Raw genomic sequence first — 24,864 nt, forward strand, 5'->3', positions numbered from 1 at the left:
AAATGAAATGTCACAGAAGGCAAAAATCCAATTCTTACCAACATTTCTTTGTGAGGAGACGTCAGAGTGCAAAACAAGTAGTGCCACAGTATTGTGAAGATATCCAAACTCACGTGCTTGTGCTGAACTCCATCTGCGGTTCTGTTTGAGCCAAAGGAGAGATTTAATTAAGTTTCAATTAATTGATTTAGTCAACTCCTGTTAAGTCAAAAGAAAGCAACGTCCTTAACAGCCCACCTCTATGTTTCAAGACTTTGAATGCATTGAAAATTTTATCATCCCAAGAATGACACTCACTTCTGTCCATACAGACATTTCTCCACATTAACTACTATGTTTTCTATGTTAAACTACTATGCACACACGCAATCTTTAAGACCTGCATGAAGTTTGCAGAATAATCCATGGAAGAGTCTATTTTATCACATGAAAAGTATTTGCCCATAATGCAAGCATCTTAAACCCTGAATGACTACATAAGCTTTACCTGATTACTCTGACGATTAGGACCAAGGAGAAAGTTGATCATGTGCCTCAAAGCAGAGTGTCTGAGAAGAAGACTGCTAGCCCTTATGCCCTGCTGTTTAGACAATAATAAAAAGTTACATTCCTATCCAGGCGAAGAACTAGTGCTGTAAGGCACAAAAGAAAAACAGTGCTAAACACTGCACCTTCCCTTAAAAAGGTGTCTCGTTATATACAGCACATTAGATAAACTAGACCAGAACTGCCACATGCAAAATAACTGTCATATAAAAGAAAAAAGAATAGGGGGATAGAGAGAACTCATACTGGGGTAAACAGCACAGTTCAGTCGTTCATTCTGCTTCCTATACGACAAAAACTATCCCAGACCATTAATATGTTTTAGAGGAGACAAAGACCAAACAACCAAAAAATCACCAAGAAACAACACCCCAACATTCAGAATCCGGACATCTTCAATAAGCATACACTGCTTGTATATTTTTGGATGATTTTATCCTAAATCAGTGCTCAAAGCCACTTATTAAAAAGAAAAAAGCAACCCTGAAACAAAAATCAAATACTCTTCTAGAGGAATTCCACTGTGCTGTTGAAACCTTCTACTAAGATGGATGACTAGCTGTTTTACTACAGTTCGTTAAAATTAAAGTAACATGAAAAAATATAAATGGTTGCTTACCTTCTGCACAAAATTGTTGAATAGCAAAAAGTACTGAGCACAGTTTTTGCAGTTTTCAGGAACATCTTTATCCAGTAGAGCAAGTAGCACCTCCAGTAACTGATGTAGACTTTTTAACTGTGAAAACAATTAACTTGAATTTAAATGTTTGTCTCCTGCTTAAAATACAAGAATTCCTACGTTTTAAATTTTGGGTTTGATTAACAAAACCGTATGTATCATCAAATATGCTTGCTGTGATTAATATTAATAGTTAACATAGGACTGCAACCTTACCATTTTTAACTCTGAGTTAATGTACATACATTAAACAGGAAAGTAAGGAAAGCATTAGCATGCAGGTTAACTTGCTTAAAGAAGCGGGACTCAGTGGTTACGTAAGTGTGCAATATTCTTAAAGCGATTCAAATTACTCATCAGTCAAGTGGTAACTGATGTTTAAATGTTCCTGTCATTATAGTAATATAAAATAAACCGGATTAGAAGTAAATCATAACTCAGTATCTCAGGCTAACATAGCACCACATTCACATATGCAGAAAGCAATTTTAGTGTTTACTTTACATCAAAGCACATGAAAGGCATTAGGATATTATTACATCTTAGTTAACAGATAGCAACTAACAGCCAAGAGGAAGTAACCAAAAGCTCTCAAGCTATACTGTAAGTGTTCATCTCCCTACTATCCTACTCAACTTGGAGGACTTTATAGCAATCTTTCCTTAAAGCTCTAAATAAGAAAAACTTTATCACAGCCTATACAACAGCGGTGCCTAAAATCTGATGCAAGAAAATTACTTCAGACTAAACAAGACTTGGACACTCAAAAGTCCCCACTGAGAGCTCAGTCAGTAATGTTTTCTGTCGTCTACTATATTTCTTTGCATTCTTCATACAAATGGTCAGGTCTCCCAAGGGCAACAGATGAATCTCAAGCTTTTTTTTTTTTTTTTTTTTAACAAGTGACCCCTTTTCACATGTTTCCTGCTGGGTTTTCCTACAATGCTAAAATGAGCCAAATAGAACAATGCTACACTTCCCAAACTTACTTGCCAAGATTTTCTAATAGAAAATTAAACCTTTGAATAATAACCATAGTTCTAATCTCTCCTTGGAACAAGGTGCCCAGTTACTACTGCTATGGGCTTCTGACTGAGTGAGGAAGGAGAAGTTAAAAATTAAAGCTGATTTCTAGGATCTCTGAGTTACAGAAAAAGAATAAATTTCATGAAAACAGTTTCCAAACTTTCAAACAGAATGTGAAGTCGGTTTATAAAACAAGCTGAAGTGAGGCAGAATTGTTTACACCTTCAGACTTAAATTCTAAGAATTACAGCAGCATATTACCTTACAGGGTAGGGACAAACAAGAATTAACTTATTCAAGAAAGAGCTACAAGCCTGTCAAGTGTGTGAGCCTTCCACCTTGTCATTTACAAAGTCATATAGCATTGCCTTCAAGTGGAAGCAAGAGCTGAGGTAGAGACAATCAACAGCATCACTGGTGGGGAGGTGTCACTAACCTTCTCTTGATAAAGCAAGGCACTGTCGAGAGTTTTTTCGAGAACAGTGGCTACAGCAACTCGCACCTCTCTCACACTGCATTCCAGGAGGAAAGTTCTGGAAAATAAAAGGTGAAGATGCAAAGGGAACTGAAATCAACGTGTACATACAATTGCTATGGTTAAGCATGGTATTTATCATTTAAAAAGGATAACAGTTCAAATACTCCTGGATCATACTTCTGTGGATAAGCTTTAACTTATTTTCCTACACTCCCGTTTGTCACAACTAAAACCTATAATACTACTATATAATTACTTTCAAAGAACAAAAAATCTAAAACCAAGAGGTACCATATCTAAGAGGTACCATATGATCCTGTCTTTCAGTGAAACTTCAGAGATACTTTTCTTTAGATTGACACATCCCTCTCTTTTATCAGTTTTCCAAGAGTTTGACATAGGAGTTTTGAAAACACCTATTAGCTGGTCTTGATGGTGAGAAAAACGTTGTAGTTTGTGATATGTCAGATATGTATTTAACTTATCTTACCCCAATTCACCACATTCTCCTCTCCCTCTATTTGCAGGAGTGACTAGACACACACACTCCACGGCACTCCTCTGAATTAAACACCTGCATCCTTCACATGCACTGCACCATTTTATTAGATTTTCAGAATCACTGAAAAAGCTGGACAGAGGAAAATACTAGACATAAAAACCTAAGCGATAATTTAGAGTGCCTGTTTAAAGAATGCACACAGTCAACTCCTTGGCAATGCACCAGTGTAGGCCAGATCATGTTATTATGAAGCTTCATCCATAAGCAAGACACAAAACACCACACAAGTCTGAATTACCAGTACTTACTTTACAAGCTCCCGTCCCTCTGTCCCAACGAAATATTCAACTAACCACTGACATGCATCAATGCTTTTGGAGAGCAGTGCATCTATGGTTGCAATCCACTCTTCCGTATCAGCCCTTTAAAAAAAAAAGGGGGGGGAACAAAACCAGGGGTAGTAATGAAAATCACCTCCAAAACCTAAGCAATGTTTCATATTATGTATTCCCTTTTGGTAAACCAGAAGAGGCTTTCCCACAGTCAGCTCTTACCTGAGTTTCTTCTTGGTTCGGAGATAGGTTTGGAAGAGGAATTGGACTGCCAGCTGTAAGCTCACCTTTGCCATGCATGGATAATAAGGATGTTTTACCTTAGTCTGAAAGAAACATTAAATTTACTCCAGAGCATAACAATGCCTGCAGCACTTATGCCGTCTCCTATATATATATGAACATGTTCTATTCAAGTAATTGGCTTCATTTGGAAAACAAAGCAAACCATATTCTTCTGTGCTAAAACCAGTCTCCAGTGCTGACTATGCTAATCTGACAAATATGCTAAAACAGGAACAAACTTACTGTAAGGCCCACTAAGTCTGTAGATTTCATAAATTTAATAAATGACGGTTTGTTTATTAATCAGTAACTATATTCAGAAAAACTTTAGTAGACTGTGTTGAAACAAGTGAAGGTCTATCAACTTCGAGGTGACTAACACTGGTTTTTGGATATTCGATACAGAGGGGAATTTCTGTCCCTCTAGAGCTTAGTTTGCATCAATTTAAAAAAGTATTATTTCATAAATTTTACTATGCATTTACACAATGGCATTTTCCCACTTCTGTAACAACAGGCTGGAGTCAGCTTTGAGACAGATGCTATCAAAGTGAAGAATTATAGGTGTCAAGGAATTTCTCATCTGGAAAAGCAAAGTCACATAAAATATTTCTCTTGTTTTCTTCTTGTCATGGCTCTTCTGTGGCCCTGTCTACCCAATATTTTCCCAAGTACTCCAAGATTAAAATCTAGTTACTTACAGCATTCAGTGAAGCTAATGATAGAACAAAACTGAAGTAGTCACTACTGTATACATCTCTATTCTTCATAAATTTCAGGTTTTCGTCTCTCACCATCTGTAGAATTTTTTTTTTGAAGTAAAAGAATGCAAAAAAACCAAATTAAAACAATGCCAAAGAACATTTCTCTAATGCTTCATCTTACCCATAAGATATGTGTGGTGTTTAAAAACCAGTATCAGACCTATTCTGTTAATACTACTGTTCTGTTATCACTGCTTCGGTGGAGGGCAAAACCACATGGGAAGCTTAGATTCATATAAACCAGTGATTTTCTTCAAAGGACATTGCAAAACACAGGATAACTGACAGACTTAATCACTGGACCAGGAAAAGGAAGAAGCTGCTGCTAAATTCCATTTTTTGCTTGCTTTTAACAAAATACCCCCCAAAAAATCCTTCAAATCTGAAAGCCTTGCTTAGCAAATTTACACGTACCATGGTATGCCAGTGATGTACTAACATGCCAAGACCCCCATCAAACAAGATCAACAAAAATCAAACAAGATTTTGCTGAAAGACTCTCAATAAATTTGAGCCAAGTTATGTTTATTGTAGTAACACAACCCCAGATACCGGAATGCCTAAAGTGAGTACCAGTGCCCTGGTACAGGTGGAGGGCCGTATATAGCCGGCACAGTTTACTCGGTGTAACATTGGCATTCCTGCACCCAGATCAGCAGGGTGGTCTGTGCTCAGAAGGCCAAATACATGCAAGATTGCACCCCCACCACACCTGCAGGCCTGCAGACACAGACCTTCCTCCTCTCACTGCTCTGTTAGTGCCATCACACCTCCGTTATCAGCTCTGACTTATAGTGCTGTCTTCAATATCTTTGTTCTCCCATTGGAGAACACAGAGAGGATTACGTAAGCTAACAGACAGAATTAGCTGGCTGTGGTTTCTCTTAGTTTTCCTCCCTTTTACATTGCTGTGAAACTTGAGAACTAGAGGATAACTAATTTGTGAATTCTCCATTCTTCTTCAAACATACTTTAAATGAAGCATCTTCTCTGCTCTCATCTCTCCCTGTCTGCATGCTAACTGCTGCTGCATCTCATGTTTGACTACTTTGGCCTGCAGTTTTTTCAAAGCAAGGAATGATTGGTCAATATTGTGAAAAGGGACAGCAAAATGTACAGCAACGTATCACTGAACAGCTTGTTAAGAATTTCATATTAGAATCTAGAGTTACTTTCTAGCTTTGTTTTCAATAACTGAATTACTTCAAGGCCACCTTCAAAATTGTCATCTTCTTCCTATGAGCTTAAATTTTGTATGAATAGCATTTATTTGCAACTTGCAGAGTTCTCTACCTGATATATCCGTACAGGCATTTTCTCTACAAAAAGCCCCTTTTTTTCTCCTTTCCGAACCAGCTTGGTTAAGATGGATAGGCGATCACTGTTGGGCCTGTGAGGTCGAGGTGATGACTGGGGTGAAATTTCTGGTGAAGATGGAGCAGATCTAAAATATATAGAAGCTCAAGGTCAATAATGAAATTCTATGACAAATCTGCAGTTCAAGTTTTAAAATAACAATAGAGCCAGTATCATCTTAAAGCAAATTCAGATGACAGTCTAAGTAATTTATGAGGCTGTCAGTCAGCCTGAATTTCTTATTCCAATGGTGACAGGAGTATGGAAGAGGAACTTATAAAACCAATAAAAGAATATTCAATTAAGCAGCTTAAAGAAAACCAGAAGGATTGGTACATTCCTGTGTTGAACAAGAATTATTCAATTCCTTAGCTCTAGAGATAGGGTCTAGACATCAATATAGGATAAGTCTTTACAGACACAAGAGAAACTTACAAGGAGAGGTCCTCAGCTTCCTGACGCACAACACTCACTCGACTTTTCTTTGGTAAGACTGGAGAGTTCTGATCAGACACTCTCTGGTAAAACAGCATATAGGCATTCCAGTACCGCCGACGTACATCAGGGTAAGGATTAGCTGATGAGAGAAAAGGCATTCAACAGAAGCCTTTGAAGGTTTAGCACCCTCTTCACTCCTACAGGGGAATGAAACTGGGTGTGCAAGCAATACAGACTGTGCCGTACGAAGTTATTTCTCAGATCAAAGCATCAGTCTATGTTAGTGAATAATAAACAGTGCACACACAAAGAGCATATGTATTTTAAAAAGATAACTATTAGAATTACAAAGTAAGTGAATAATGGTGGAAATACGTTTGGAATTAATTCCTTAAAGCACTGCAAAGTTCAACTATACAATCCCACACCATGTTCTACACGCATTTTGACTAGCCTAAAATAAGGCCTGTTTTGTGTTTTCTTTAAACCATTTTTAATAACATGCCATTTACTTCTGAATCTCCTCTGCTATTCAGTTCACAAAGAGCTGAACAACAGTGAATATGGTTCAATATTTTAGGCCATAGCAGAACATATTAGGACATAACAACTGATGTCCTTCAGTAAATCAGAAAAAAAGTTTGGGAAGGATTATTAGATCATGTCACTCTAAGTAGATATAATCAACTTAGCTCTATTGAGAACTAATATGAAACAAAGCTACTGTAAATTCATCTTCACTTCTGCTTACATTGATCATAGACTTTAGGTCTGTACTCTCCACCAAAACATTCATATTCCAAGGTTTCATCAGTTAACTCAAATTCTTCAACAACGGTGTCATTGAATTTATACCACTTTCCTTTTCCACATCCTCTGTAATAAAAAAAGAACAGAAACAGAACGGAAGCAATATTATTTGATTGTCTAGCAAAAAAACAAACCACCCCAAATACCCTAGCAATGAGAACCTTGAACTCACATTTGTTTTGAAATAGAAATAGAAAGCTTAACTCAATGACAAAATTGAATTCCAAAAACCAATTGATTAAAAAACAACAGAAGCACATCACCCACAAGTAAGTGTCACAGGAAGTCCTCATTGCAATACAAGGCACATAACAATTCCTGATATTTTGATAATGTGGACAACTCTGCTAGGTGTTAAGAAAGACCAGTGCTTCCAAAAGAGCTCTGAATGGCTCACTATAGCTTCCCAAAACAAGTAGTCTTTAGACTGCTCTCAAAGCCATTATGCGAGTCTTCTTGGACATTACCTCCTATCCTTTATAAAAGAGTAGTAATGCCCTGCATGTGCCTGGCCACTGTGAACAATCACACCAACAAGCTCATAGTTTTCTGTAGGTGCAACTTTCTTCCTTGGGGAGCCTCCGCTTCCTTGATCCGCATTTCTACCATTGTCCCCCACTTCCGAAGACGAATCCTGACGAGCCATCCCTGACACAGTGTAAGGCTCCATGTTCAGCATCCAGGGAAACTGTGAAGAGATATTTTAGATTAAACAGAGATTTTGACATGCACTTGCTTAATGTAATTTTTTTTTTAAGAGTTGTATTAATACTCCCATATTGGAAGTGCTAAGGGAAAGCATGGTAGTACAACTTTTAATCCTTATGACACAGAAGTTAAGATGTCTTTGCAGAGGCTTTTGCTTTCTGAAAGTACTCTGAGAACGCTGCAGGCAAAGTTTGTAGAAGTACTTATTTTCTGTACCGTGATCATATTGTAAGCGTTCTACATATTCAAGAGTCCAGCATTGAAATGTGGAGGAAAGAAGGGAATATGAATAGGAAGGGTGAGTGCACCCCACTCCACTGAGTGGAAGGGATGGTGGGAATGGGGAGCATAACCAATAGTTTTCTTACCCTTATTTGTTCATCATATTTAATAGAACGACCGCTCTCCCAGTCAAAGCCAAATCTCATCAGGTGAATCACCAAAAGGCTCGGTAAGACCTTAATGCATGTGCGCTTCACTGTAGTTCTCTTAAAGAGACAAAAGAATATCACCTCTACCTATACAGCTCAAGCAAGCTCTAACATTTTTCTATAGAAGCCTGATTCCAACCATCTTGAACTGATGCACAATACAGCTACTGAAGGTAGGATGACCATAGGATGACTTAACACCTACAGACAGGGTACTGTGGCAGTTATGTTTGTGCAGTGGTCTGGTACATTACAAAACATTGTACTATCCTGCCATCCCTCTAAATGTTTAGTCCACAGTATGAGTTACAAGAAACGAAGAAAGCTATTTACATGGAATTTGGATTTAACTTTTTAATTAAAAAGAGTAAGTTGTATTTAAATACGGCTTCATGTGACCATGCAATGCTTAAGAAAACATCAAGCTACAGCTGAATACTGTTACATACATTAAAAACAATACCTTTTCTTTGCATTTTTCACAGTAGTATGCATTACTTCCTTCCAAAACTTCTCCTCTAACAAATTGATCCAACGATATTTCTAAACTTTGACATGAAGTCACACCTAAGTTGAGAGCCATGAAGGCTTCCTCACGCTCATACCTAAAGTAAAGAAGAAAAATGGTAAAGACATTGACAGAGAAGAGCCTATGTGAAGCGCATTAACAAGACATGCGTAGGAAATACTGTGTTTGCCCAGTAGCTATCAACAGCAATGATGCTTACAGTCAAAGGCATATTACTTTTTGTGCTATTTTGACCTACATACTGTAATAGTTATGGCAGCACACAACACGTTACCTAATGCACTAAAATTAACATTACCTGTGAGGACAGTCCTTGCAGATCTTCTGATCAGAAAAGATACCTTGAAAAGTATTCTTAAATATTTGGTCTCTTCCTATTTTCTGTTGAAGATAAAAATTAGACATCAGTTATATATATCTATTCAGAATAAAAGACCAAGTATACAGCATGAAATCTAAGCCTCTGAATATTACTTAGATCACAAAATAGTCAAGTGGTTCTCTGCCTTCTTTTCCAAAGAAAAAAAGAATGACTGACAGAAATGAATAGACTTGACTACCAAGAGAAACATGTAAACAAGGAAAGAAACCTGAGGTTTTTACCTTGAGGTACTCATCCATTTGATCTATAAGACTGGTAAAGAACTCGTAAGCATCCTGTTGCTCTCGAACATAAAGTTCCTTATTCCACATCTTGAAGATCTATATCAAGTATAAAGAGGTAGCAGTTCCATATAAATATTAAAAAAAACTTCACCGATAAGCGTTATTTCTACATATTGACTTTTTGAGGTAGAACTTTATCCCTAGAAATTCTGCAATGAGAAAAGGGTAAAAAAAAGTTTAAGTAGGAAAGTATATATTCTAAACAAAAATAATACCTTCCAGAAGTTCTCAGGTACATAATACTGTAGCTTGCTTTCCATCAAGTGACCAAAAAGAGACTGAACTTGATAGAACACATTGTCATCTGGATTGTCTGTATCATCATCAATGGAAAGCAGGGCCTGGGAAGAAACAAATAACTTTACTAACTTTGCCAAGAACTAATACTTCTAATATTCTACTCCTGCTCGTACTAATATTCTACTAATAATACCAATACTAGGTTTTCATGACACAGCATGACAAGTTAAAAGTGATCATTTGTGTGAGTGTATATGTGCTATGTATATGCACTATATATATTTATACATAGACACTATGTATATACACACTTTTTTCTTTAAGGAAAAACAAGAATTCATGTTACAAATAGGGTGAAATGAACTTGCAGCTCAGTTGACGGTTAATTTTGAAAAAAGGACTTTACAGGACACTGAACCAATTACCTCTGGGAGACCAGGTTGCATATATAGCTGCTGGAAGACGGCATTCATGTAACAAGTAGCACCACCATTCTTTAGTCCCACAAATCCTGAAATGGAGCGACTATCCACTGGGGGAAGATACTAGAATGAGAAACATTTTTTGTCTTAGTTATAGGACACGTGAGACTCCAACATTATCTCTTTTATAATCACCTTTATAAAATACTGTTGTGCTATTTTATGGAAAACCAGGAAAATTCTGAAATATCACAAGAGCTGTATTTGCTCATTTATACAGTTAATATTCAGCATAAAACTGAAAAAGCAGCCTAAAACATATCTAAGTGAAATTGGTGATAGTTAGGCAACACTTCTTTCTTATACAGATAATTGACAAAGACTCACAAGAGTATTTGCTTCTCAGAAAGATCAACTGGGTCTTCATTTACTCGTCTGCTTTTTTGTAATTTTAAATTGAAGACCACGTTCAGTAGATCATACAGTACTAATGCTATCACGCTAATGCAAATTAAAAAAAGGCTTCTTGCTTACGTCAAACTCCTTGGTAAGTGCAGGGTCACACTGGTGATGCATAGAAAGCAGCTCTTTTGTAATAAGCTGAAGATTGGAAGGTGAGCTATCAGCCAGCATTACCAACACTTCATAGGCAGCTAATCGGCTATCTGCTGTACTGCACCTAAAAAGCAAACCACAGTTGAGATCTATTTTTAAAGATTACTCAATTATTTCTAATTCTAGAAAGCCATATTACTCAGAACAAGTGACAATTGTTCAAAAGGACTAGTTTAAATGCTAAAAAAAACTCCTGAGAGACTGCAGAGTGTTTTTTTTCCTTCTTCTTTCTTGGGGAGGCAGAGGGGAAGGAAAGCAATCAGAGGATGAGCAGCCCCAGAAACACTCCTTTAAATAAGCCTTTCTTACTGACATGAAGATGTCTGTGCTTAACATGCAGTAGCAAGGAAGCAAGGTGCCCAAAAAAGAAGACAGTTTGTTCCACCTCTGAGGACTAACAATCAGATTCTCTCTATTACTGTAACACTGGTGGAGACAAAATGACTCACGTACACTGAGATGAGCTTTGGAAGAGCTAGACCAGACAGCTTCCTTGCTTGGAAGTGGCGACCTTAGACCTACAGTGTGCCAAGCCAGTAGAAAACACTTTTACTTAACTCTTCAATGGATCAAGCACACTAGCCCTTTCTTCTGAAGGCCAAAGAAAAGGCTTTATTTAAGCAAACAAGAGAATGCTTGAGATGAACAGCAATGGAACAATACATTAAGGTATAGTTAATAAAATGTAGTTATAGTTAATAAAAATGCCAGTTACTTACAAGAAACTTTAAAAACCTATTAAAGATACCAAGAACATGCAACTTACAAAAAACACTATTTGGACACTTATGTAGGAAATGTATAAATTGGGAAGGTATGCTCTGGAGAAAGCTCCGACATTGGTATGAACTCCGTGTATCTATAGCCCCAGTGTGACATTTACATTCATGAGTACTTGGACAAAACCCATGGCAAACAAAAAAAGCAATTTTTACTTTGGATGAAAGTCTTGTTGACTGATTGCAGCACTGCCTGCCGGGGAATGGCTGTTCAGAATAATCCTGGACGCTCTGAAGAGGAAGTCATCCAACAACGGCTTAATCAAAGATGAACCTGTAACACAGTAATCCACATCTACTGTTGAACACATTACATACTGAACTGCCAATGCTATTCCTTTCAGCTCTGTCACTTCTAATGATATATTATTATATCTTCTACTTATATCTTCAACACATTTCCTACGTAATTTTTAACACTGTGCAGAATTCATGCTGGTCTAGCCACTTTAGAATGAAAAAGGAATACTTACCAACCATTTCCTTCTCTGCTCCACAAAGTGAAAGGAGAGTCTTGATGAGCCTTAAGTGTCCTGCTAACAAGATGTTATCAGCTTCACTGGTCTCACACTCAGCTGTGCGATTGGGTTCAAAGTTGTCTAGCCAGGTGATCTCATCTTCTAACATGGCAGCTGGGCTTATCTTTAGCTGCTCCATTTCTGATGCTACAAGATAAAAAGGGACACCCCCACAAAAAAAATCAGCAGTTCTATGTATGTATAAGTGTAGAATTTAAATACAAAGGTCTCAAACAAGAGTAGACAGCTTTTGAACTGGACTTCTACTCATGTGCTATTATGTTACTGACTAGGAAAAAAATCAATGAGAGAATTTCCCAGGAAAGGGAATAGATTCTTGGAAAGGTTTCTTGAATTAGGTCAAACTGAATTCTGAGAGGGTACAGGCAGTGTGGAGCGGTAACATGTTTATATATATATTCTCCTTATGGGGAAGGTGCTGCAGAGATTTACTCTGCAAGCTGAGTATACAGGTAGGTATTTCATAGCTCCTCATGGGGGAAACTGACAAATATACTACTTAACTTAAGGCTCTTGATTATCTTACTATAATTTTTCATCTCTGAACTTCCATCTGAAAGCCTAACAGATGGTCTAATTTCCCCTCACAATATGTAAAAAGTGCACCTTCTGCAAAGGAACTCATTTCACTTTCCAAGAGGAGTAATTGCCTTGCAGTTACCGAACACCGAGAATGGCCCACGTCAGGCATTAACAACACAGAATGGCCAGCACACTGGCGAGTCACAACGAAGTTAATCCTCAAAGTCTACATTCTGCATCTTGTCAACAGAAGGAAGACATGTCTAGAAGTTGCAATCTGAATAGCATGTTTGTCTGGGCAGTAACCTAAATGTACTTACATGTCAGGTCATCCAATAACTGACATCTCAGGTCAAAGTATTCTGTACACTGGGACAAAAGTCTAGAAAAGATACAAATAAAAGAATATTTTAGAAAAAAGTTTCTAATTTTAGTTTAAGCAGTTACCTTTAAGGCCCACATGCTCTGTCCATCTAATCCAAGCATTGTAGCTGTCTCAGTAGTGCTTCTTTATGCATGTGCTGCAGCTTTAAAACAATTGCTTCTGATGTATTTATTTTTGGAGTAACATTTAACATTGCTTTCTTTCTTCCCTCACCTCATAACAGTTAGATATCAAATGGTAACACCAACATATTTTAGCTTCACAGTTACTCCTCTACTCAGATTCTTCTAGAAATTCTTCTAGACAGGTATATTCAGTAGTCTTTGGCCAGTCAGGGACATGTCAACAGGACTTGAGTCTTTGCAGGTGTAATGGTTAACAAACAAGAAAACAGGTGAGGTTGGTTGTTCAGACATTATTGAAAAAGCTGGGCCCTTCTGCATCAATTTCTGTTCTGGATCTATACAACGCTATCAAAAAAACTCCACGTTACTGTCATACATCCCATCACCTCTTCACCTCATTCAGGACTCTGGCCTCATTTTGACTACCACAAGAAAATCCTAGAAAGAGAATGCCTATTTAGCAACTACAGCCTCCGGGAAGTTAAAGAGAAACAAACTGTATGAGTTCACAGAGGAAGAGCTGTACATTAAAATTCCAGCTTTACTTCCCTCCAATTTACATACTTCCTGAACTTTCTGGGGTATGACAGGCATGTCTACTTTTCAGAGAATTGCAAAAACAAAGTCCTATTCACTTACACCTCAGAGCTTCCAAAGCACTACTGATTTAAAAAAGCAATAGGTTTCCTTCCTCAGTAAACACACATCTGCCTTACCTCTGGTTAATTCCTCTCATGATGCTGGTTGGTGACCAAAGAGGCAGCTGGGCACTGAGAATCACACTCAGGAGAAACTGGTTTGGCTTCTGTACATCTGGGTGAGTTGACGTGTCAGTCTGACTAAGGGTGTACAACTGGTCACAGGCAACACGACGAATCTGAAAAAGTATCATTGTCAAGCACTAGACCTTACTCAAAGGCTGCCAAAAATACACTTGTTTGGTTAGAAATCTGACAAAACCCAGACACCAAAAATCTTGTGGAAACTAGAGCATGAGCTCCACACCCACCAACCAGGGCTTCTCTATTTATAGGGATGCAGCAAACCACTTTCATCCCTCTGCTAACAGCTCTGATGCTTTATTAAACACAGACTATCAATTCAGATAAAGGGTGAAAAGATGCAACAACTTCATACAAAATAGGTGGGATGCAATGAAATGAAATAAGTGTGGCTTGAAAAAAATCTCTGAATTTTTGAATATCCAGAATAATCTCAAATCAGAAAAAATAAATTTTAATAGGGTTCTGACATTTGGAAGATTTTTTCAAAAAAGTCCAGAAGAGTCCATTAGATCTTACCCAAATCTTTTGAGACAATATTCCCTCGCGACTTCCCCTTGTTGAGAAGGTGAAGGTACTAGTATTATAGCATCTGTCTTACCAAAATGAAAGTTTTTTCAGACTATTCAAATCACAGCTGTGTGCCTCATTGATTATACAAGCCTAAAGACTGCAATACTTCAGCATTTGTTATCAATACAACACTAAGTACTGGAATCGCTAGTCATCACACGAAGTAAAATTATGCAAACAATATTGGAATACTTGTAATGAACAATTTTATCTTCAGACCACATGAAATGGACAAAGTGTACACATTTCACTGAAACATTTAAGAAGTTTTCAGACAAAGACCCTTACCTCAGCACTTGGTGATCCAAGCAGTATGTCAATGATAAAATCAGCTACACAAGGCAAATTGTAAAAAGATCCTAGAACAGAAGAATACGAGGTTATCTTTTCTAGAATAATCATTTAAAATCACTCAGTCTTACATTAAAATACCATATAGCACTTATACGGAATACCCTCCTATCAATACCAAAAAGCAGGAACGGGTATTTGCATGTTTCTCTATCTCCTGCTGTCAGAGATGGGCACTACCTCATAACAGCATTTTCCTTCTCCTTCCACCACCGTTTACATTTCTTGTACACAAAGGTTCAAGTACTAAACATTAGCTGTGCAAACAGCAGCATGTGCAGAATTATGTCCTTCAGAGCCAGTACAAATATTTATATACGGGCCGTAAGTTAGTTTTCCCACTGCATTTCACTAAGGCACAGCACCACATGCCTTGTTTCATGCCACCTACTGTTCAGTCCTGGGTATAAAAAAATTGCATTTTTTAAATGAAATTGTGTTTCTCACTTGAGCTGAGAAGGTAACTTATAAATTTAGGAGTTTCTATGTTTGTTTTTTAAACCATCTTCAAAAGCCTTTTCCCCCCCCCTACTTATACTCCAAATACCAAGCAATCCAATTCTATTTCATACCTAGCTGTTGACTGCGTAGCTGAAGGCAGGTTACTAACAGAGACAGGGCTTCTCCAGCAATCAAAGCATCTTTGGTAGATACAGACTGCTGTCTCACACAGATACCAGCATGCAGGGCTGTTGGCTCGCCTTCACTTCCTGAACTGCAATTACTTCCTGTATTAAGAAACGAACAAGTGCTATAATCCATTACATTTTTCAGTTATCTTCAGCCTCTGGTCAGTTACCTGCAACTTAAGTCTTCTCTAAAACAGACATGAGCATACAACATTTTTCTCAGATTTACGTAATTCAGCTTCACACTTCACAGGTGTTAAATTAAGAATAAGCCAAGTACTTTCATCCCTAAAGATGGCTTCCAAATGCTTTCTTCAATAAAGATGTTTCAATAAAGATGTTTTAAAAGATGTTAGGCACAGTAACCTACCTGAGCTGCTAAGTCTGTTTCGAATCCCTGCAGGAAATAAAGTGTTACTTTCTTTTATTGGCTGACTACTTCCTACGAGGTCCAGTCGTCCTGCAGCAGCTGCCCACGAAAGTCGCATGAAGCAAGCCACTGTGGAAGTGAAATCATTCACATCCATAGTCTGAAGGAACAAGAAACAGTGTTAATTCTGTGATGGTCGACAGCCTTTGTTAATCATAGGGATAAGAGGAATGTATCTTCTGGATCATGTCAAATTCACATTTGGATTTGTTCTTCTCTCTTCTCTAACCAGGCTTAAGGATGCCTTAAGTTAGATGTTAAAATCCAGATAAAGGTAGGGAAGACAGACTGATAACATGGATTTTCAGAGGCTTTTAAGTAGAGCCCAGGCAAGAACTAGTATAGAAGGTGGACTTTTGACTGAAAATCCAGGAGTTATACAGCTGCCACCAGAGATCACACTGCTACATTACCATAAATTATCAAACGCTTCCTTACTTGTATGGCAACTCTTGCTGCTGGTATGATTTCTTCTACCCTAATGGAGGATCTATCAGACACAGAGAGCTGTCGGTAGGATGACTTCTCAGGTGTTCCACAAATGGACATCTGCCTACTTCCTTGCCGGCTGACATTACGGAAGGGACGTGAGGACAATGCTTCTACCCCATCTTTAATGAAATCCTCATCCAGTAAGGTAGGCATTGTCTGGCCAACAAGCAAGAACCTACATTCACAGAGCAGAAATGTCAAGCTTATTTTTGAATGTTCACAGCAAGTGAATAACTGATACTTTGAGTTCTATTTCAAACTTAAATATTACAAGGGACACTCCAAAAGCCAAGAAAGTAGCACTCAATCTGATGAGAAGCAATTACTTACCTTGCAAGTTGCAGGCAGATGGAATAGACTCCCTGTCTGGTTTCATAGTCTACTTCTGATGGGATGGAATCTCTCTGCATCACATTCACCACCAAACTTAAAAACAAATCAATAATACAGGCTCTGTTTCAAAGTATTTTACTTAGGAAAGAGGTGCAATTAATTTATCTCCATCCTTCCCTCCTCTTACTCACTCAATTGAATGCCAATTAAAACTGCCAAACTGGCAGCTTTGGAGACTAACATCCCTATTTTCCCCTCCTGCATTTACAGATTGGAGATTTCTGTTCCTGCTAGTAAATGCTTCAGGATCTATGGGGTACAGAAATTTAAGAGCAACACATACTTGACAATTTTGACACAATTATAAGCAGTGTTGCCAGGTCTTCCAAATGCCTGTACCTTACCTGAAGGGTCTGGATTTTGGAGATGGTCAAATTTAATTTGGTTCCCAATACACAATCTACGCTTTTGACTGCTAAAAACTGTCTGCTGGTGTATATGCAGGACATAGTATGTGTAATGTAGCCACTTACAAATTTGAACTGAAATAACGGATATTTCAATAGTTAACATGTAACTACCTCTGTGTAAGCTACACTTCATAGGCTTATCTGTGCTTATCTTCATTTTGGTGTTAACATGATATACCCAGTTACATTACTATGGTAGCTATGGTATCTTTCCAGACACTCGCAAATGAAAGGACAGCTTTGGATGGACTTTTCCTCTAAAAAAAAGCAGCTCAAAACCATAGAAGTGTGCTACAGCATGGAAAGCAGAACCACAGAGAACAGCTAACTAAATGAAGTGTTACAAATAGAGTCAAGATTTTGAAATCTAACCTCAAACCTCCTGCTCTGAGGAAATTTTCACAGAAAGACTTGGCACAGTTTCTTGCCATTTCGTCATCTGCAGTTGGCATCAGCTTGGAGCTCAGTACCTAAAATAAAGTATCCACACATAAATCTTAGTATTCCTTTACTGCTGAAGGTCAAAACTATAGCAGAAAAAATCCACTACTAATGGAATTAACAATACAGCTCTATGAAGCTCTAGTTTGTAAAGAAATCATACTAAAAATATCCAGGACAGCAAAGACTACTACAGATATTTATCCTGTATCAAAGGGCATTTTTATCTTCACTGCTGTTTATTTACTAAGAGGATAAAGTACATACTCTAGCCTGTGAAATGTGTCTTCAGGCTCAGAAGGAACTCCTTAAGAGCACAAATCCTTCTCCTTTCTAGACTTTCAGTTGACAGCAGGCCATAAGTAAGCCATTTCTAGGGTATTTTATTAACTCATGTCTTCTGAAACACAATTGTATTATTATTTACTTTTTTTTTTTTTAGAGATTGTCCAGATAATTCTACAGCCCTTGTAAACTTCACGTCTGCATCATCCCTCTTGTTTTAAGTCAGCACTGAACTTCACAGAATCCACTTACACTCGGAAATATGGACGTAGAATTCTGCAGTCTCTGTTGGTACGTTTATAATCAATTTCACTTTTTTTAAAACCAAAATAAATAGAAAAAAATAGAGGAGTTATTTGGTTTCTTGAAAAGTCCCTTCAGCATGTACAGCCAAAAATGCTGCATATGGAAAAACAAAATATACCATTTCCATGCTCACATAACAGAAGCATGGCTTACAGAGTTCCAGGTATGAAATCTTATTACAACACTGCATGATATAACATTGAACCTCTGAAACAGATAATTTTCATCTTTCACATGCTCTAAAGTTTGCTGTGCACATTCTTCAGAAAGCAGTTACCCCAATGTTCCAGACTGGTTTCCTAGTGTTTGAACAGGTTACCAACTGGGGGAATAAAACACCATGACATCTTTTTCTGACAATACGCATCTTCCAACTGGCTTGACTGGATTTGAAGAGCAAGTCCACTCAAAATCTACGCATCTAATCCAATTTACTACTACTTATTCCTTGCCAGAAAAAACAAACAATTTATTGCTTGCTTTCATTATTTTCTCTGGCATAGAAGTAGATAGCCATCTTGTCACGCTGTAAGATAACCTGCCAGTTCAAGAAAATATCCTTGCTGTGATAAGTTAAGCCATTTGCTTTCAGTTGTAGAACTTAACACATTTTAGACACAAATATATTTCATTCCAGCTTGACAGAAAAAGGAGGAACCCTACCACTGCAATGGGATGTCAGAGCGTAGGATGATCAAGAGTGAATGTTAAGACTGCAGAAGTCCAAAGGAAGGTAACTATAACAAAATTCCTACAGCAATCTTGGCACACGCTGAGAAGGACAGAACAGTACTTTGTCCACTGTTTTTGAAGCTGCTAGCAATGGTCCTGCAACTTCACATTGTTCAGACTGCATTTGTAACGTGTCCTTATTAACAGTGGGATCTGTGAGCAGAACTAGACACTGCCCAGTTTCCTAGAGTGTGCAGATTAATGTGACGTAAGAACACCACCAACTGAACCCTCTCATTCTCTTTAAAATCCATGCACTGAGCACTTGGAAAGAACCTTTTTACAGTGTCCAACCCAGTCTTTCAGACTTCTGGATAAAGAACTTACGGAGGAGAATACTTAGGGTTAAAAAAATTGTATGCATTCCACTCACTTTGCATGCACAGTTAAAACAGGCCAGAAGCTCCTGGGTAAAAGCCCTGCGCATTTGGATAGTGAAAATTCTTCACAGCTGAATGCTTCAAGAAATATTCCTCCTTAGCCTCTACAGACAGAATATGGTAGACTTATGTAGAAGGAAAATTAGCATTCTTTTTGCCAGCTCCCTCTGAATCTCTAGTATTATTCTCCCTTAAAATAATCAACCTTTCAAAAGGATTTGAGTAGAAACAATTAAACTAGACAACTACTCCCTTTCATTTTTAAAAGGACCAACATTTTTATATGACAAAAAATTCATTAAGTATCTAGAGATTCAGGCAGGAATTGTACCTAAACGGTAAGGATTTCAACATTTCTCTGCTTCTCTCCACATAAATTAAAATACTCCTTCCACCTTACAATCAGAAGAGAGGCATGGCTTCACAGTAAAGTCTCCAAAATGGAGCTTTTTTACCCCTTCTGTTATGGGGAATTTATTGTATACAGAAAAACAGGCTACAACTCGACATGTGCATTTTCCATAACGTCATGGTGAACTTGAGGCCTCCTGCCCAAGAAAGTTTGATCTACTTAAACCTTAGCACTCAGAAACAAGTATGAAAGAAGAAAATTTGTTTTCTTACCTCTAAATTGTAGAGTACTCTAAAGGTGGACATGCCTGGAGCAAAAGATCTGAAAAGACTTTCTAGTATTGAACTAGCACTGGGCTGATGTTGGTGTTTTGAAGACAAGGAGGGGGATTTTGAAGACTGAGAACTTGATTCTGAGAGCAGTGTTTTCTAGGAGGAATAAGTCACAAAAAAAATATTTTTAGACTACTGCAGTTTGTTATAATTGGCAGCGTTATATTATCTCATATAATCCCTATAACAACCCTTTCATCTCCACATGCTCAGAAACATGTCATTAATCCTTAAGATGAGCATTGTTTTGCAGTAGCTTCAAACCCAAAGATTGTCATTTTACATATAACTTAAGAAATTTGCTAGTAAAACCCTTTTTGTTAAGCTCACCAGCATTTGGTATTGTTTAATCCATACCTTCCTTCCCAGGGAATCAAGCTGATCAAGTGCCTCTTGAATAGCTGGGTCAGTAGGAATTAAAAGCAGAAGTTTTCTCACTCGCAGCGTTATTCTGAAAAATTATCAGAAATTACTTAGGCAAAAGAGGGCTCAGCCACCCTGTGGCCAGGTGAATACTTACACACTATAAAATAAGCAACTATTTGAGCTTTGCAACGTGAGCATTTCTTCAATATTTGATAACCACTCTGCTTGCTTACCTTGGCTCCTCTAGATTGGCAAGCTGGTAAAGCATATCAAACACATTACACACGAGAGCCATGACTACTCCAGGGAGGGATTTCTCCTGAGAATTAAGCAAAAATACAAAGGTGTTATTTTTGTCCTCCCCACTCTGTTGTAAGTAATTTAATAGAGCTCTTCATTGAAGCAACTGACCCAGACGTCAACCTGGCTCTGTGAAATCCATCTACCTTCCAGACTGAGACTATCTGAATTTTGCTATTACCCCATTTCCCCTTTAATAAGCAAATTTCGACATCAACTATTATTTAACGTCCACATACAAAGCAGACTAGGAGTGCTCTGAATATGCTAGTTGATACTTTCTAGTTTATTTTCATACTGCAGCTTTATTAATGGTGAAGGTCTGGAAATCTCTGCTCCAGTCAAGTATCTAACCTCAAAATTAAGTCAAGAGTCGCTTGTTCCAGGATTTAACAAAAAAGACTCTGTAGAGATTAGTGTAGCCTGCTTGGTACCTAAGTGATGAAATAGTTTTTAAAAGTCAAATCCAAATGTGTAAGACAATTGTGCATTTAAAAGCTTTGTTTCAATTGCTGTTGGAAAGGAAACCTAGGCTAAGGACTGGATACTGAAGCTGATGTAAAAAGCTTCTGTTCCAACTTCCTGTATCTGTTCCACCACCCAAGCTGTGTACTGCCCTACTACCCCCTTGCTACCTCATCCCCTTCAAATCCAAGGGCAGTTTTCAGACTACTACACTGTACCTGTTCCATTGCATAGGATGAACTAAATACACCACTGCTGTTGCTGGAAGTGGTTGAGGAATCTGCTGAGCTCCCTGACGGCGTCCCGCTTCCTGATGTTTTTACTGTAAGGACTTGTTCATCAGAGAAGCCCAATTGGTGGAGTAGTTTCTGATCTTTATTTACTGTTAGCTGCAAGAAAATATCTATCATTTAGTTCTGAAAGATTCGATTTTTATACATAGTGAGAATTCTAGTTAACGTACCAGGCTGTCATTGGCAAATATCTGTATATTATCCACAGGAGAATTCAACATCTTTGCTATCTTCCACCTGACGCTCCCTACAGTTTCATTGCTATGAGCCTGTAAAATTAAATGGCATTTATTTAGTATGCCTACTCAAGAACTCAATCCTGAAAGCAAAAAAGAAACCTTTCAAATAAGTTCTCCTGCTTCCCTGCATAGGATGGTAAAGGTATTAAGGCATAAAAGAGACTACTGGGGTAGGACAGTACTAGAAATGCTCTATCATTAACAGCAAGGAAACAACTTTTCCTCCTTACAGCGACGACCAAAACCATTTATGCTACAGACACTTCCACTACTGTAAGCTTATACACACATTTAGCATTTTTAGATAGATTTTGCAAGCTGAGTCCTTAAAAACAGCTGCCTCTATTAAGACCAAGTAGCTACAAGATCAACATGGCATGAAACACACAACCTGTACATACATACCTCTATGGTGAAGGTATCTTTGGTAGATTCATATGTAACATTAAGAGTTAAAATATGTCCATGAAAAGAGGCACCATGAGGTAGAATAGTTCGGGGAACAGAGTAAAGGTCCTGCCGGAAGAGAAGGACAATGGTAAATACCATCCTCGAGAACAAAGACATTTTTATGATGACATGTAACAAATTTACTACAGTTACATAGGTTTAAATTACTTTCACTGTTTTTAATAATATTGGAAGTTGCATTCTTGCCTAGGAAGAAATTTTTATCTTACCTCTATTGTTATCACATAACGCTCTGCCAATAGCAGCAGTCTCTCAATTATTACAAGTTTAGTTGACCTAGGGATAAACATCCAAAATAAGTTACTTGTCTCGGAGACTAATTTTCAATGCCCACGTATAGCAATCATGAATTAACTGGTTTCAAATGCAGCTCCTTAACATTAGGAATAAATCAGTTGTAACAAACTAGGAAAATAGGTCAAAAATCTTGCATTACGCTGCTTGAGACATACTGAACTTGAGAAGAAGCTTCATGTTTCCAGAGATCACCTCTGTGCTCATATATTTAAGCTATAGACATTTAAGCAAGCATAAATTAAGGGGAAGGATGAAAAAACCTCCTTTTCTCTCCCAAATAAAAAAACACATTGCCCCAGAAACAAGACCAGTAGGACGGCAATTTTGAGAACTTCAGCACTCAGGCTTTCAGTCTTTTTATTTGTATGTTATTTTTTAAATACTATTTTTTTAAAACAGGTTTTGTTAAAATCTTTTTGAACTCCAATTACATTGTGACAGAATACACAACTACCAGTAATGAGAAATGAACGCTGAACAAAATATTGCTGGCCAACAATAACTCAGCAATTTTGATTATCACTCAAAATCAGTCAGGAAGTTGCTGGGAGCAAACATATGGCCATATTTGCCTTTTTGAAAACAAGCTTACCTGTAAGGAGATTGAACTGATGTTGCTACTGTAGGCATAGCAGTTGCTGTAAGCATTTTTGTAGCTCTTGTAACGGCGTGTGTTAATGTTGGACCACCGAGTGCTGAACTGGCAGCCTAGAATACAAAGTGAAATATAAGTGGTTGTTTAAATGGACCATTAGTATGTGCCAGAGAGCTACAAGGACAAGAAATACCTGTGGAATTATTTTTTTCTTTAAGTAGAATTACCATAGTCAATTATTCTAATCCTAAGATCAAAAAATGGAAGAGGACATAGGTACAAGAACAATTGAAATTTGTCTTTTACCTCCAATCGTGTGTAGCAATCAGCAATGAATTTCTTGTGCAGTGAGACTGAATCCTGCAGATACAACAGGCAAATGATTTACAACTTAATACAAAAACATAGGAATTACTTATAAACTGAAAGAACCCAACAAACTATACATTTTAACATGCAGAGTGTCAAATTGCTCTGAATGTCAAAGCATTTTCATATACAAATATGCTTACCTTTTTCAATCTAGGAGTTAGGTTAATATAGCTGTAATTTATTATCAATTGAATAGCTTCATTTGCTATTTCTTCATCAGGTGATTCCATTGCAATCTTCCAAATGAAATCCATTCCTATTAATTCCAGTTTTTCTACACTCTATGCAAAAAAGAACAACAGTAAAACATGACTGATTTCTTAAGTAAAAGTGAGTTCAAACAGGGGAATGAAATAATTTTTCATCTGCTGGGAAAGTACCTTTCGATTAAATCTTAACAATTTTCTTTCCCAACATGTTGCCAAGTTTTGCCACATTGCAAAGTGACATCAATAGCTGCAACCTTACATATTTATACTAGAAACAAAACATTTGTTTACAGGTGAAGTTCCAAAGAGCACTTCCAGTCAAGCCATGTGAAGAATTTTACAGTACAAAACCACTGAGAAATGTAATTGGGAATGGAATTTGTTTCATAGAGGTCAATGTGGTAACTAACCACATAATAAAACATCATAAAACCTACTAAAATACTTGGCAAAAAAAATCTGCATTTGAAGTAAATTAACTCTGTGATAGAGATCTAGAATGCCTACGGAAAACTACTTAACATAAAACCATTAGTTTAACAAAGCCAGTCAAGGATCACAAAGTTAAAAAAGAGCTGTAGGCTAGAACTTGACTATGATAAGCCTAAGTCCCTTGTAAAGAATTAAAAAAAAACATTTTCCTGCCAAGGAGAAGCAAGAGAAATTCACACTAAAATTCATGATTGTTACTAGACCTGTGCAGAATTTTAGAAGCTACATACCAGCTTCTTGTTATCAATGGCTGAATTTCTCATATAGTTATTTCAGTGTTTTAGCTTCAGAATTTAACAACATTAATGCTAGAAGGACAATCTGAATACTAACACAAACACGACCATATCAAACTGCTGATACAGAAGCCTTGTCTAACCTCCTCCCTTCGTCAAGATGCCACAAGTAGTACACAAGAATGAACTTGACAGAACACTCACCAGCTGAGTCCCTTGCCTCTTTAGTCGATGGTCACACAGATTCACATTTTCAAAGAAAGTCTTAAATAAACTAAAACCTGAAAGTGAAAAGTGATGCAAGCTTTTTATTCAGGTCAGGACAAGTTTCTATCCTTTTTTAAAAGGGATATCAAATGCAAGAGATGACCTTTTTTTCTGTAACTATTAAAACTCAGAATGATAGAAAAAGACCCCTTTATTTATAGAGGCGCTTGATATTTAATTTGAAGACTTAGAAAGCA

At 37.5% G+C, this 24,864-nt stretch overlaps 1 protein-coding gene across 1 annotated transcript in view; it reads right to left on the reverse strand.

The window, feature by feature from the left end:
- Positions 1–24,864, reverse strand: part of USP24 (ubiquitin specific peptidase 24) — a 61,110-nt gene that overhangs the window by 8,773 nt on the left and 27,473 nt on the right. The window contains exons 20-58 of the mRNA XM_035537638.2: positions 24,605–24,681; positions 23,604–23,744; positions 23,398–23,451; positions 23,089–23,204; positions 22,409–22,475; positions 22,134–22,244; positions 21,660–21,758; positions 21,415–21,585; positions 20,665–20,750; positions 20,423–20,516; positions 20,006–20,161; positions 17,610–17,707; positions 16,765–16,860; positions 16,381–16,609; positions 15,883–16,042; positions 15,456–15,611; positions 14,821–14,891; positions 13,894–14,054; positions 12,988–13,049; positions 12,080–12,271; positions 11,763–11,880; positions 10,747–10,891; positions 10,216–10,335; positions 9,766–9,891; positions 9,488–9,586; positions 9,183–9,265; positions 8,819–8,960; positions 8,293–8,412; positions 7,684–7,904; positions 7,158–7,282; positions 6,404–6,545; positions 5,906–6,056; positions 4,550–4,645; positions 3,786–3,889; positions 3,540–3,653; positions 2,688–2,784; positions 1,166–1,282; positions 488–580; positions 39–141 (exon numbers count right to left, since the gene is read on the reverse strand). Coding sequence (XP_035393531.1) covers positions 39–141; positions 488–580; positions 1,166–1,282; positions 2,688–2,784; positions 3,540–3,653; positions 3,786–3,889; positions 4,550–4,645; positions 5,906–6,056; positions 6,404–6,545; positions 7,158–7,282; positions 7,684–7,904; positions 8,293–8,412; positions 8,819–8,960; positions 9,183–9,265; positions 9,488–9,586; positions 9,766–9,891; positions 10,216–10,335; positions 10,747–10,891; positions 11,763–11,880; positions 12,080–12,271; positions 12,988–13,049; positions 13,894–14,054; positions 14,821–14,891; positions 15,456–15,611; positions 15,883–16,042; positions 16,381–16,609; positions 16,765–16,860; positions 17,610–17,707; positions 20,006–20,161; positions 20,423–20,516; positions 20,665–20,750; positions 21,415–21,585; positions 21,660–21,758; positions 22,134–22,244; positions 22,409–22,475; positions 23,089–23,204; positions 23,398–23,451; positions 23,604–23,744; positions 24,605–24,681 — 4,713 coding nt within the window. The remainder of the gene's footprint in view (positions 1–38; positions 142–487; positions 581–1,165; positions 1,283–2,687; positions 2,785–3,539; positions 3,654–3,785; positions 3,890–4,549; positions 4,646–5,905; positions 6,057–6,403; positions 6,546–7,157; positions 7,283–7,683; positions 7,905–8,292; positions 8,413–8,818; positions 8,961–9,182; positions 9,266–9,487; positions 9,587–9,765; positions 9,892–10,215; positions 10,336–10,746; positions 10,892–11,762; positions 11,881–12,079; positions 12,272–12,987; positions 13,050–13,893; positions 14,055–14,820; positions 14,892–15,455; positions 15,612–15,882; positions 16,043–16,380; positions 16,610–16,764; positions 16,861–17,609; positions 17,708–20,005; positions 20,162–20,422; positions 20,517–20,664; positions 20,751–21,414; positions 21,586–21,659; positions 21,759–22,133; positions 22,245–22,408; positions 22,476–23,088; positions 23,205–23,397; positions 23,452–23,603; positions 23,745–24,604; positions 24,682–24,864) is intronic.

This window comes from Cygnus atratus, chromosome 8, assembly GCF_013377495.2.
Source record: "Cygnus atratus isolate AKBS03 ecotype Queensland, Australia chromosome 8, CAtr_DNAZoo_HiC_assembly, whole genome shotgun sequence".
Taxonomy (NCBI): Eukaryota; Metazoa; Chordata; class Aves; order Anseriformes; family Anatidae; genus Cygnus; species Cygnus atratus.